Source organism: Ambystoma mexicanum, chromosome 2q, assembly GCF_040938575.1.
Source record: "Ambystoma mexicanum isolate Mex_15411 chromosome 2q, UKY_AmexF1_1, whole genome shotgun sequence".
Classification (NCBI taxonomy): Eukaryota; Metazoa; Chordata; class Amphibia; order Caudata; family Ambystomatidae; genus Ambystoma; species Ambystoma mexicanum.
In genome coordinates, this window is record NC_090924.1 from 1,264,042,814 (window position 1) to 1,264,056,216 (window position 13,403).

Consider the following 13,403-nt stretch of genomic DNA (forward strand, 5'->3'; position numbering starts at 1 on the left):
AAAGGGGGATAGAAACTGCCCTAATATTTATCGTTTATTAGCTATGACGGACTCCAGCTGTAAAATCTTCTGCTCGCTACTTTTGTCTATTATTAATGGTTGGATTGAAGACAATAAGACAATAAGCTCCTATCACCTTATCAAACAGGTTTTAGAGCGGGCTTTAGCACTTTGGATAACATGATCACTCTAAACTGCATGCTCGGAGAAACTAGTAAAAAAAATATATAAACTGTATGCTTGTTTTATAGATTTTTCAAGCGCTTTCGATTGTGTGAATAGGGACAGATTATGGAGCAAGTTAGCTAAATGGAATATGAATCCGCTAGTATTACATCTTTTACGGGAGATTTATAGAGATACTTCTGTTATTATTTGCTTGAATAAGGGTATTAACCGGTCCTCTCCCATATCCACTAACCTGGGACTCAAACAAGGATGTGCCACCTCTCCGGTGCTATATAATCTTTATGTAGTAGATATGGGAGCGAGATTTGATGATGTAAGACATTTTCCACGAAAAATAGAGGGTTGCCAAATTTGCTGGCTGTCCTATGCAGATGACACTGTGCTGTTAGACAGGACGCCGATTGGCCTGCAGAGGTTATTAGATGAACTATATGAACATGCGACACAAAATAATCTCAAGATAAATGTGGGAAAAACGAAGTGTAGACAATCGAATTATCTATGGGAAATTGATACACAAACCATTGAAATCGTAGAGGCTTACCCCATACTTGGGTATGCCAATATGCAAAAAACCCTCCATTAATTATTATCAAGAGATGATAGCAGCTAAGGTCGCCAGAAAATGGAATGTGATTAGTGGTAATGTACGATCTAAAGGAGGTTATTCAGTGGAAGGCCTTTTGGAAATTTATAAAAGCTGTATCATACCGGGTGCATTATATGCCCTGGAATCTTTACCTTTGAGATTTTTGGTGGATTTGGAAAAAAAAGAAGGAAAGTTGTGGAAACCAGCATTGAGACTCTCCAGAGCTTCTCCCAGGGCCGCTATTCGATGCGAATTATGCATTTCCTCCCTCACCACACTATGGAAAAAATTGTTGCAAGCTTTATATTAGAATGTTATCCCAAAAAGAAGAGGGTTTACTAAAATTGGTAGGCAGTGGCATGATTAAGAATAATAATAGTAATTGTTTTATGAAAGACTTGTATACTGCCACTAGCTTTTTAAAGGATATAAACTTTACACTTCCTGATGAAATGATTAAGCCAGATCTCATTATAAAAATTTTGAAAAAGAAAGCCATAAGGTGGGATATGTGCAATCATTTAGATTCCTTGGGAAATAAGAAGCGATTCACGGAATATTGCCTCCAAGTATTGGAAGCTTCCAAACCTAGAAGCTATATCCTTAAAGGTGCAAATATGGAACTGTCTAGATTTGTTATGTTATTGAGATTTAACCAATTGCCATGCTTGTAATATGTAGGAGGATGGATAGGAATCCCAAGGGAGAAAAGAATATGCAGGCTGTGTAAAGATGAGCTGGAAACCATTAGACACCTTCTTACGAAGTGTAACAAATTAACTGAGCTATACTACAGGGGATATAAAGACTTGACTAGTGATCTAAAGATGATAGCAACTGATCAGTTTTGGTCAAGTATTTTTATGGCCTCTTCTCTGATGTATGTAGGTGCGGCGTTTTATATTTGGAAAGAGATTGTTAAGAAATGGGAAAATGGCATAACTACTTGAATAACCTCACTTTGATTCGCCTAAGGAGAATTGGAGGCTCAGTGATCTAAATCGACTAATTGCATAATCTAATCTATATTGGAAATACATGATTGTATGGTAATGCCCCTATGCGCTTATAAAGTTTTTATGATCGGTCATCTATGCCTTTATTTTAGCATTTCAGCAATTTTGGTATCCCAGGATTTGCTAATAGATTATAAAAACATACATATATTTATAGGTGGATTATATAAAATGAAACTGACCATTTGCACTTTATAATATAACATAATTTGAACAACTGACCTAGACTATTATCAATGTTTGCCTGTATTTTCAAATACTTTTAATATGATTATGTTTAATATGTTTTAATATGTTTATATGTATCTGCTTAAATGACACAATATTTGTATATTTATATAAGTGTTTAAGGTTTTAATTAACCAATTACACTATAAATAAAAAAAAAATATAAACAACCATACATTGAATATTAAGAATAGAAGTTGTAAAGGTGAAGCAATTAGAGTGATAATCTAGTCGAGGTGCACATTTCGAATGGCTTTTCACGTAATTTGATAACAAGTCGTGGTTTACAAAGGATGTAAGTAATAAATGTCAACCTTTAAGCACAGAAAACCATTAACACTGGTCACAACATGCAGGATTTAAAAAAGGTTTTACTGGAGATTTAGGATTACTCCTCAAGGAATATTTTCAAACAAACATAATGGTAAAGGGTGCATTTTAAAGTACATTAGGCCGGTGATATTGGTCACAAATTGGAGCAATCAAAGAACCCTGTACTGAGTGGTAACTGGAGGGATGTACTGTCATTTCAACTACAAATTATTAACAGTAAATTCTTTTGTAATGAAGTTTATCCAAATGCAAGATGGACAAACTATTAGAAGATACAGTTGTTCTACCAAGACACTGCAATGAATAAGTAACACAAACCCTGCAGGTACAAATTAGGCATACGTAACTGATTAAATGATGGAAAGTTGGGTAAGCATGCAATCTATTTGTCAATTGTCCACTACCTAGATGTCCGTAGGAACAGAAGATTACCACTGCTAATCAGAACACAAACATGGGCATGTGGACAGACATTTTAAATTACTGGGTATTTCCAACCAATAATGTGAATGGTGGATGCAAACACAAATCTTGCCAGTACAAAAAAGCTATCTAGAACCTATGTAACTATGGACAGTTGAGCATGTATGCAACTTATTTGGCCATTATGCATTTGCCAATCTTCTGCTAATTGCCCCATTAACACCTTACCAGACTGCAGAAGGGGTGGCCAGGTGGGTTACAGTTGTGGCTGAACAAATGAAGGATCAGCTCCAGCTGGTGTTCCTGGCTCTAAGTGATGCAAAGATTGCAGAGTGTTGCCGAGACAGGTTGGCCCACTAAATGCAGGTTCATCAATGCATTATTTTACTGCTCATCACAACAGCAGCACATTTGTTCTTCCCTCTGCGGTTAAGGCTGCCCTAGTTTTGGGCCCACAGGTCCTCCTCATCTGCCACATCATTAGGTCAATAGAGCTGGCACAGGCAGTGCGGGTGTAGCAGGACAGGGTTATTTGGTTTAAGGCGCTATATAAATAACACATAATTATCGCTCCTTATTTTAAGTGTTGCGTCTTCATGAAGCACGTCTAATCTGTAGCCCCACGGTTCAGCTCATGAGCCTCCTACCATGCTGCCAACAATGTAAGCCCAGCCGACCACCCATTGTGATAACGTGATTTCTGTGTTTTAGTTCATTAGAAAAGTTCAATCCCCAGCCTCTAACAGCGCACTGCGATGATGCCTTGACAAGTAATAGGTTATGTCTATCTGCCAGGGTAGGCTGCTTGGCTAGATTTCCATAACTTTCATGGCTCAGCCTATGCCGCCATTGTTGCTGCATCACTCTAGCACTACCTCCTCCTTGGCCTCCACGCAGTGGCCCAAAGCAAGTGGCAAGCAACATTGTGAGGTGCTGCAAGCAACATGTTGCTCCCGAGCTCCAAATTGCCCCCGAGATACAAGTTGGGGATCACTGTGATATGGGAATGTCAAGTTCACTGTCAAAAGTAATGGGGCCGAGAATAGGTTGTGTTAATTGGTGACTATTTGATGCTTCTCTGTTATGCACTTGAGTGATGGGAATCATTCCAAAAGTTATTACTGTATTTGCGAGGAGAGAGAACGGCAGAGAAATACCATAAAGCAGCTCCCTACCCCCGGAACCCCCAACCGCGGCAATGGCATTCCCCGATTTAATATCCTGTCCGTGGACTATTAGTGAATCACAATTTTTGCAATGCACACTGTAAATATGTAGCATCTGTACACATACCTGTCTGATCATGCAATGCAACAGCCCTCTCATCAGCTTCACCACGCTCTGTGGGAACATAAAAAACAGAAATAAACAGATTAAATTATATCCAGGATATATGAGCGAAATATGCGGCAGTTGCAGGTATGCAACCTTTGCAGGGGCTCCACTGTGTAAACTTACAACCCTGCTCACACTGAAGATCGCCTACGCCATCTGAGTCGAATTGCGCAAGGAGAACTTTCAGTGCAAGCAAAAGCCGCGAAAAAAGCACACACGAGGAAAATAAGGTAACTCGGCGTAATTCGAGCCTTGAAACACTTGTGTTTAGGCGCGCTATAAATGCCATATCATAAGAAGCACTGGAGAGGAAAAGGGAAAACATCTGAAGTTGCAAGGTTCTTAAAATCTTATTTCTTTCGAAAACTGACATTATTTGATCCTCCCAAAGAGTAAAGAAAAATGTTTCTTGCATCTGTGTTGGTATATGGTATGTCATTTTATCTCAATATTCTCGATTCACTGTTGTGATAATTCCGATGACTCGTACATTTTAGGTGATTTGAAAAACAATTATAGAAAATTACAGATGTGCATAGACACATTTAACTGACGGTGCAACACCATTGGGATTGTCCTTTCGAAATGTGGTAAAAGAAGAATAGTTGTAATGATTAACAAAGGTGTCATTTCGACAGAAATGACTTATAAAGTAAGCAAAACCGATCAGAGGCAGTCCCTGGGTAAGGTGGCTTTACCAAAATAAGGGCCTTTTTGGCTTCAATCAGGTAGACAGGAGGTAGCACATACCAGTGACAGGGGTGAGAGAACAAAAATCTATTTTTAATATTGGGAGCCTGACGCAAGTATTCACACAATTACAATGTTTTTTTAACCATTATTTTACTGTGATATAACCGATTTAGGTTTTTACACAAGCTTTCTTACATAAAAAGAAAAGTTCATCATACAATTAAAATCATTTCAATATAAATTATCCTCTTTAAAATAAATAAAAGAGAAAAAAGAAAAAAATATTCACATAGCAAGTATATGAAGCTAAAAGTAAAAAAAAAGAAGTACAACCTTCTTTTAACAGCGGAGAAATTACCAAAATTCCTGCGTAATAAATCCTGTATGCTGTAACACTCTTATGACATTTAGTGTTAATTTAGTCTCATACCCAGACATCATTCTTTCCCAAAGAGTGCTTGATGAAAGACGGTCAATAGACCTAATTGAGTTACCCAAGTATTTGACCCGGATGTCCCAAGTTCCCCTGCAGATTCTCAATATATGCTCAATCGTCTGATCTCTCAGGTCTATACATTTGGGGCACAGAGTCCGAGCCCCCTCTGTTAATCCCCATTTGGACAAAACCGAGCACGTTTTAATCAGGTTCAGACATACTCTCAAAATTCTGCCTTCCTCTCATATCTGGAAACTTTGTTAGATACCTTGGAAGGTAACTCTGCTTTTTACCGTACTTGAAAAAAGATGCAGGAATTGAAGAAGCCCTCACAGTATCTGATGTTTTGATCCAATCCTCATTTTGAGTGCTTTCTTAACCTTTAAAGGTTTAGTGATCAATGTGTGATTGTTTTACTCACAATAGGCCAGGATCTCATCTGCTATTTTCTTGAGTTCTCTTAAAGTTAAGGAAGAGTCTGAGTTCAAGTGATCCAAAAGATCTTCATAAAGCGTGTTCGACATTGGCACCATAATGGATCTAAACAAGGAAAGCAATTTCCAATCACCAAAATCTTAAGCGATCTCAAGCCTAGCTCATACCTTAGAGTTGCCATCTGAAGGCTTTTTGGCAAACCTAATACTTGTTTCCAAATGTTGGCTTCTATGTTTTGCTTGTCCATGGACCAAAGATGGGGTTTAGCCTCGATTCCATTGAGTAACACTAGAATCGTTTTTGCCGCATAGAACTTTATTATTGTCAAAATGGAAAATTCACAATATAGGCCTAGAATCTTCTTCATTGGAGCTTTTAACTGCGTGCATTTGGCCAATATTTCTGCGTGCTGCGTCCCAATTGTAGGAACCGCATGAAAAGTATATCCAAGGTATACTACTTCCTTGACCACAGGGATTAACCAACCACCTATTATTGTCCAAGGGAACCCAACTCCTCGAACACCCTTTTCTCCAAAAATGACAATCCTCGATTTCTCCGGGTTAACGACTAGATATTTTCCTTTCATATATAGGTCGGGTGCAGTTAGAAGTCTTTGTAGACCAACTGGTGTCCTGTCTAGCAAGACAATATTGTCTGCGTACATAAGCCACTTAATAGCCAGAGAACCCACCTTCGTACTTGCCAATGCTGAGGAGTCTATTGCCTGACCAAAATCTCCCAGGTAGAATTTAAGGAGAAATGGAGCCACCATACAGCCTTGTCTGACCCCCCCAGTTCACATTTATGTCAAGGCATAAAATAAGCGGTATCACATCGCAATTTGCAATACGATAGCGCTGGTTTGCGTTTTAATTTTAGAATCATGTCGCAGAAACAGACGGGAGAAATATTATTTCTGCCACTTTCCAAGCCCCCAGGCCTGCAGTAATAACGTAGCCTGCTTGCAGAGGGAATTTTTAATTTCTTTCAGTCTAGTGCTTAAAAGTGCCACAAGCGCTTTAATCACGAGACTGAAAGAATATTTAAAATGCCATCTGCAAGCAGGCTATGTTGTTGGCCTACGGTGACCAGACGTCCCGGTTTTGCTGGGACTGTCCCAATATTTGGTGCTCTGTCCCCCTTTCTCAAGATTATGTTCCCATTGGAAACTGTAGTGGTCTCGGTTTTTTGTAGTAGGTCTTTATAGCTTGCAGGCAGGAATGCACAATCTCACACAGAATACATGCTTTATTTGACAAATTAAGATAGCGCTAGTTTGTAATAAATGTATTATAATATGTGTTTCTTTGAACAGCAACACTTAAACCCCCTTCTCCTCCAAACGCTACCGAAGTGTAGTGCCTTGACAGCCACTTTCAAGAGTTAGTCCTACTTTTATGTTACTTGCCCTGTCCTATTTTTTTTACTTTATAAATTTGGTCACTCTATGGTGGCCTGATGGGCATTACAAAGACATTCCATTACGGATCAGGGTGCACTGGAACCCTGGCTTTCACTCTTGTGATTAAAGTGCTTGTGTCACCTTAATCACAAGACTGAAGGAATATCTAAAGGCCTTCTGCAGCACCATGCTGTTATTAGAGCGGCGCCTGGGTGCTTACAAAGTGTGTGGAAATAATTGCCACTTTCTAAGCACCCAGGCCCACACTAATAACAGCATGGTGCTGCAGTAGGCCTTTAAATATTCCTTCAGTCTCGTGATTAAGGTGCCACGAGCATTTAATCACGAGACTGAAAGCCAGGGTTCCAGTGAAACCTGATCCATTTTGGAACGTCTTTGTATGTCAGTTAACTGCAGTTTTAAAGCACACTGCTATCCATCTAGATAATTTGATAGAAGACTGACATTCCAACATTCTGGGACCAGTTTCAAAAATAGTAAGTAGCATATGATGACATCACAGTAGATGTCACATCAATTTTACCCAATGAAATGACAAAGAAATAATCTGGGGGGTTAACAGCCGCCGATTATCACTAAACAGCCAGGCAGCAGGAAATTGAAACAATAATACCCACTGAAAAACTATAAATCCTATATAAAGCCTATGTCAGCAACTGCCTGCTGTGGGGGAACCTGTGTGAAAAGGCAACGAGGTGATAACACTTCTGTATACCCCAAGGGAAGTGACGGCCGGAAGGGCTCCCGCAAATGCAGCTAAGGCATTAAGCCCCAGAACAAAAGTATATATAAATTGCTGTGTTATTGTAGAACACTGCAAACTGGCAACATGGGGTAGTTGTTGTGGACATCCCTGAGGCTCATGGCCCTTCTCAAATGAAAAGGCTAAAAGGCCCGGATGCTGTCCCAGATTGCTGGGCTGGCAGTAATACTTCTCCTACCCATTCCGGTGGGGAAAATATTTCCAGCCACTTAAGCACATTGCTGTGGGTAATCAGGTGCTGTTTGTCTGTTTTGTAGACATTGGAATGTGTCTGTAGAGGATAACAGGAAAGAGTGAACCTTCACAATGACTGACAACAAACGAATAGTCACCAGAGAAGTAAGAAAAGCATAGCCCATCTTTTTATACTAAAAGAAATCTTTTGTGTTGGTGCTATAGGCAGCGCCTTACGAGAATGGAACAATATTTAAAAGGCCTTTTGCAAGCAGGTTATGTTATGGGGCTGTCACTTGTCTTATATTCAGGGTGGTGCAAATACTCTCCCAAAGGTGGTTGCTTCGAGTGATTTGTGTTCTTTGCAAATAAACAACCATTTTGTGGTTCTTGAAACACAAAACAAATGTGTACTAATTAGAGCTTGGAAGGTATGTGGTAAATTGCTGGCAAATTCTGGCTTCACTGCTTAACCAAACTGTGTGATCCTGGGCAAATCATTTGATCCAACCCAGCCACACCAGTGTGCTGGCAAGAACAGAAATGTGCATTATTTATCCTTAGGAAGTGTTGGTGGCCTGATGGGCATTACATTGCACAATTCGCTGCTAACTTGGCACTCAGTAATTCAAACAATGCTGTGGAGTCACAAAATGAGGTGCCTGTGTGCTATAGGTTTAGAGAAGAGATTTGCAACCTCTTGGGCACCCTGAGGATTTTTCTGCTGGTTTTAGGTGTCTTTTAAATCATCTTTTAAATCATCTCTGTTTTTGCTGTCCTGCAATAAGCCAGACCACAAATGGATGATTACATGTTAACCTGCTGGGCCCATTTGTCTCGCAGATGTAACTTTATGGCCCTAGTAACTGGTAGGTGCTGCATCAGGGCCTCACTGACCTGGGCAGACCAAGAGACTGGCATCTAGCCATTTGGTTCTGCAGAATAAGATAACTAATGTCCCCAATTTGTCATAAACACATTGTAGCTGCTGTCTTCATCTTGGGCAGTTGCTTGTGACTGTTTTATGCCAAACACTAGTTAAATGAAACTTGATAATCAAATAAAAAGGACACACGCACAATTGCGTCTTTATTGATGTCTTATTGAGATGGACACTGCACTATGCACCACTGACTGCTGCATGACCCAGCTGCACAGAGCGTTGAACTGAAAAATGTTTACAGAGCTTTTTTTTAATCAGATCTATTTATGTAGTCCATTCATGTAGTGAACCTTTACATTTTAAACTCATTGAATGAATGTATATGGTACATAGTAATGCTGTATTCTTGCTAATTGTATGTCTTGGGGTAAAAGTAACTTCTGGTGACATTTAAAATGGGAGTACAAAATTGCTAATCAAATAGGTTTATTTGCTAATCAAAATTATTTTAATTAGCAAATTCTGCTTTTTTGAAAACTCATTTATGCCTTGTATGTAATCTGATAGATCTTCCAGATTAAGTCTGACTCTGGCTGTGTTGCCTTCATGAAGACTTACAAGCACATTCGTCAATGTTTTTAGCGCCCTTTCTGCTCTAGCTTGGACCAAAGCCTGTTGCGGTTAACCAAATCGAATGCACTCGACAAGTCAATGAACGCTTCATATAGATTAACAATGTTAATGAGGCAAGTATTATGCCATTCAATGATGTTGAGTGGCCTCTTCTGAAACCGGTCTGTTTGGGAAGTATGTTGCCCTCTTCGGCCCAAGTTTCAAGTTCTCTTAGTACGAGACTGGTGAACAGTTTGCTCTCTACGTCCAGTAACGTGATTGGCCTATAACTAATCAGATTTTTACGGTTCCCCCGTCTTGAAAATCGGCACTATTATTGCCGACTTCCAAGAAAGGGGAATCGATCTTTTGTCTATGATTCCCCTAAATAGTGTGTGGAGGATCTGTGCCCACAGGGCCACATTCCCTTTGAATACTTGATAGGTGAGGCCGTTCGGTCCCGCTGATCTAGATGAAGATTTATTAATCAAATCTAGAATGTCACCTTTGTCAAATCTTAGCCCCCATTTTCCTCCACCCCCTTTGAAGGCAAGCTCTCCTCGTGTTTTTGATATTTTTCACCAAAGTAATTCAGCCAACTTAACTCTGTTACATTATTCGTTTGAGCGACCTTCTGATCAGTTTTATAATTATTAATAAGCGACCAGAAATTGCACGCAGAACTGTTACTCAAAGCACGCAGCATTGCTTTCGTGTCATTTTGCAGTTAGCTCCCCCCTTTATGATGTCTGGACCAACTCCTATAGTGGTTTTTAATTATTTTTGTCGCTACTGGAAGACTAGATTTATTTTGTGCCTCCTTCCTTGCTATTCTTAATTGTCTGCGTGTTTCACAAGTTTTTGCCCATATGGCTTCATCAAAATTGTGTTTATACACACACTGACGACCCCTATGCATGTTCTGTGGGTAATCTATAGACCATATGAAGTTGTGGAAGGTAAATTGATTATACCTGGACAGACACTCTGGCCGTCAATAGAGCAACCAACAGCCCCTCGGCACAAAGCCAAGAGGCACTGAGCCAGTGCAGCTCACACAACTGACACCCAGCCCTATTAGACCAGAGGAGAACACACCAGCAGTTGCTGAAATGGCATCCAAACTTCCCAAAACGAAAGGGAAGCAACCCACCATGGACGAATTTGCCAGGTCATCCCAATCAACGGAGGGTACCAGCAACAAAGAGGAGCCCACAGACGGACACCGGACCAACGAGTAGTGAAAGGCAGATCCTAGAGGCAATAGCAGACTTAAAGGTCACGTGGGAAACAAAACTGGAAGCAGCTATGGCAAACCTCAAGACCTCACTTGAATTCAAGATATACGCTGTACAAGTGGACGTCAACCTATTGCGACAAGATGTCAAAGCGATAGCCGAACGCACAAGTGAGCTAGAAAAAGAAGTCCAGTCAAACACCACCACCTGCAAGGTGAACGCCTCCGAGATTCACATATTGCGCCAACAAGTGAGCAACTTGGAAAGCAGGGCTGAGGAGGCCGAAGGAAAAATGTACGCATCGTAGGGCTCCCGGAAGGCGAGGAAGGCTCAAACCCCACGGACTATATAGAAACCATGTTGCTGCAGGAGATCGAGTGAGGGGCGCTCTCCCTAGGATTTGTGGTGGAGAGAGCCCACTGCGCAGTTTCAAGAAGACTGGCAACGGGTGCACCGCTGAGGCCAATCATTGCCAAAATACTGCATTACTGGGATAGGAAAAGAATCCTGAGTATTGTCACACTTCAGGGGCAAAGACGCCGACTAAACTTTGGAGCAGTTAAGAGGAGAATGCGGGAGGTGGGCCTCAGATACATGTTGAAGTATCCTGCGAAACTGAAAGTCTTTAAAAAAAACAAGGAATTGTTCTTCGAGACCCCAGAGGAAGCCATGAACTGGCTGGACACAGAATGGTCCGCAGGAGGCGGAGGAGCAACGCGAGAGCAGAGACGAGAAGTGAAGAGTCGGCCCAGAACACTGAGGTGCTGTATATATAATGAAAATGGGACTTGAAATATAGTTCTGCATAGATTTGGGAGAAGTTAGGATGTATACGAGGCGGAGAGAAAATATTGAAGCAACATGCAGGAGGCACAGAGGACCCATCTCATACCCCACTAGACAGATTAGTTAGGTTGCCAGTAGTGCAGCAACCTCCTGCTGGGTTCCTAGCACCGACATACAGGGTAGGACCAGATGCGGGAAGGCCTGAGATGCAGGGATGGAACTGGGCTACAGTTGGGTATTGGGAGGGAGCCGTGGGGGGGGAATGTTGGGGGGTTTGCAGTGTGTTGATGGTTATGGTAGTAGGGGTAGTTGTTAGGGAACGAGCTTGCACCCATGGGCCCCTGCGCATGATTCACTCCAAGTACAACTGGAGTGAGGGACAAGGAGGGAGGGAGGAGGGATGGATGCGGACGATAACGGGAGATCTTAGAATAGTAACCTGGAATGTCAGAGGACTCAACAGCTATCTGAAGAGAAACAAGGTAATGATGTACCTGAGAAGGCAAAGAGTGGTCATAGCCCTATTGCAAGAAACCCACCTCGCTAAAGAGAAGCAAGAGGCGGTAAAGAAAAAATGGAGAGGGACCACTGTAGGAGCAATGTACTCCGCATACGCCAGGGGAGTATTCATCTGGGTGGTGCCACATGTGCCCTTCCAGATGCTACAGGCCACGGTGGAGCCAGATGGGAGGATGGTAGCCGTTCGGGGGCTGCTAGAGAATAGAGAAGTGTGTATCATAAACACATCTGCACCTAACCAAGACACAGTGGCCTATTTTAAAGACACTATACAGTAAAATCAGTCCCCACATAGGAGCGGTCATATGGGGGGGGGGAGATTTCAACTGTAAGCTAAACCCCAAAATGGGCAGGTCAGACATGAAACTAGATAAGCCCACCCCCGCAGCGAAAACGCTACAAGCCCTGTTGACAGACTTCGGGCTGGAAGACATATGGAGGCAGCAACACACGAATGATGGGCAATACTCACACTATGCCACCCCACCCAACCTGCACATGAGGCTAGATTACATGTTTGCCACTCTGTAACTGGTGGGGGAAATGACGTGTTCAGAATATAAGGCGAGAATATTATCGGACCATTCTCCTCTGGTTCTGACGTGGCGACATCAACCCCCCAGAGCCAGGATCCCAACATGGAGGCTTAGAGACGAGGCACTGAAGAACACCGCATTCCGAGTGGACTTAAGGGAGGAGATAATTGGGTATTTCGAAAATAATACAGGAAGCGTGGAGTCAGAGGGTACCCTGTGGGAGGCCTTTAAGGTGGTGGTGAGAGGAGCGGCCATATCCAAATCCAGAGGGCTTCAAGGGGGGGATAGTGCAAGAGCTACAGGAGACAGAAAAGACACTAGAAGCATTTATGAAAAATGTGGGCACCTCACAGGAAGATGCCGAATGTGTAAGCCAATTACAACAGGCATGCGCTGGGCTATGGGAGAGATTATGCAACCTGAAATATAAAAAACACATCGAAAGACAACACGCAGGGGGGAGACAAACCAGGGAGGCTGCTTGCTTGGCTATACAAGAACGAAACACCAAGGACAGCAATTTGAGAGATATCGGGATAAGAGGGCCAAGTCTGGAACACCCAGGAGAGTGTGAACGAGGGATTCCTTAGATTCTATAAACACCTATATGAAGATACAGGAGAGAAGGCAGAGTGGGAGACTCGGGAGACGCTAGAAGACATTGGACTTCCCAAAATGAGCGAGGAAGATAGGGAGTGCCTGGATAACCCCATTACAATAGAAGAATTAGAGACAGTGGTAATACACCTGCCCATGAGCAAAGCCCCCGGGGCGGACGGGCTCCCTAAA

General features: G+C 41.9%; 1 protein-coding gene across 2 annotated transcripts in view; it reads right to left on the minus strand.

The window, feature by feature from the left end:
• The window catches only part of PHKA1 (phosphorylase kinase regulatory subunit alpha 1), a 2,290,600-nt gene that overhangs the window by 2,059,265 nt on the left and 217,932 nt on the right, over positions 1–13,403 (minus strand). For both annotated transcript variants that reach the window (XM_069648650.1, XM_069648649.1), the window contains exon 3: positions 4,072–4,119. In XM_069648650.1, coding sequence (XP_069504751.1) covers positions 4,072–4,119 — 48 coding nt within the window. The remainder of the gene's footprint in view (positions 1–4,071; positions 4,120–13,403) is intronic.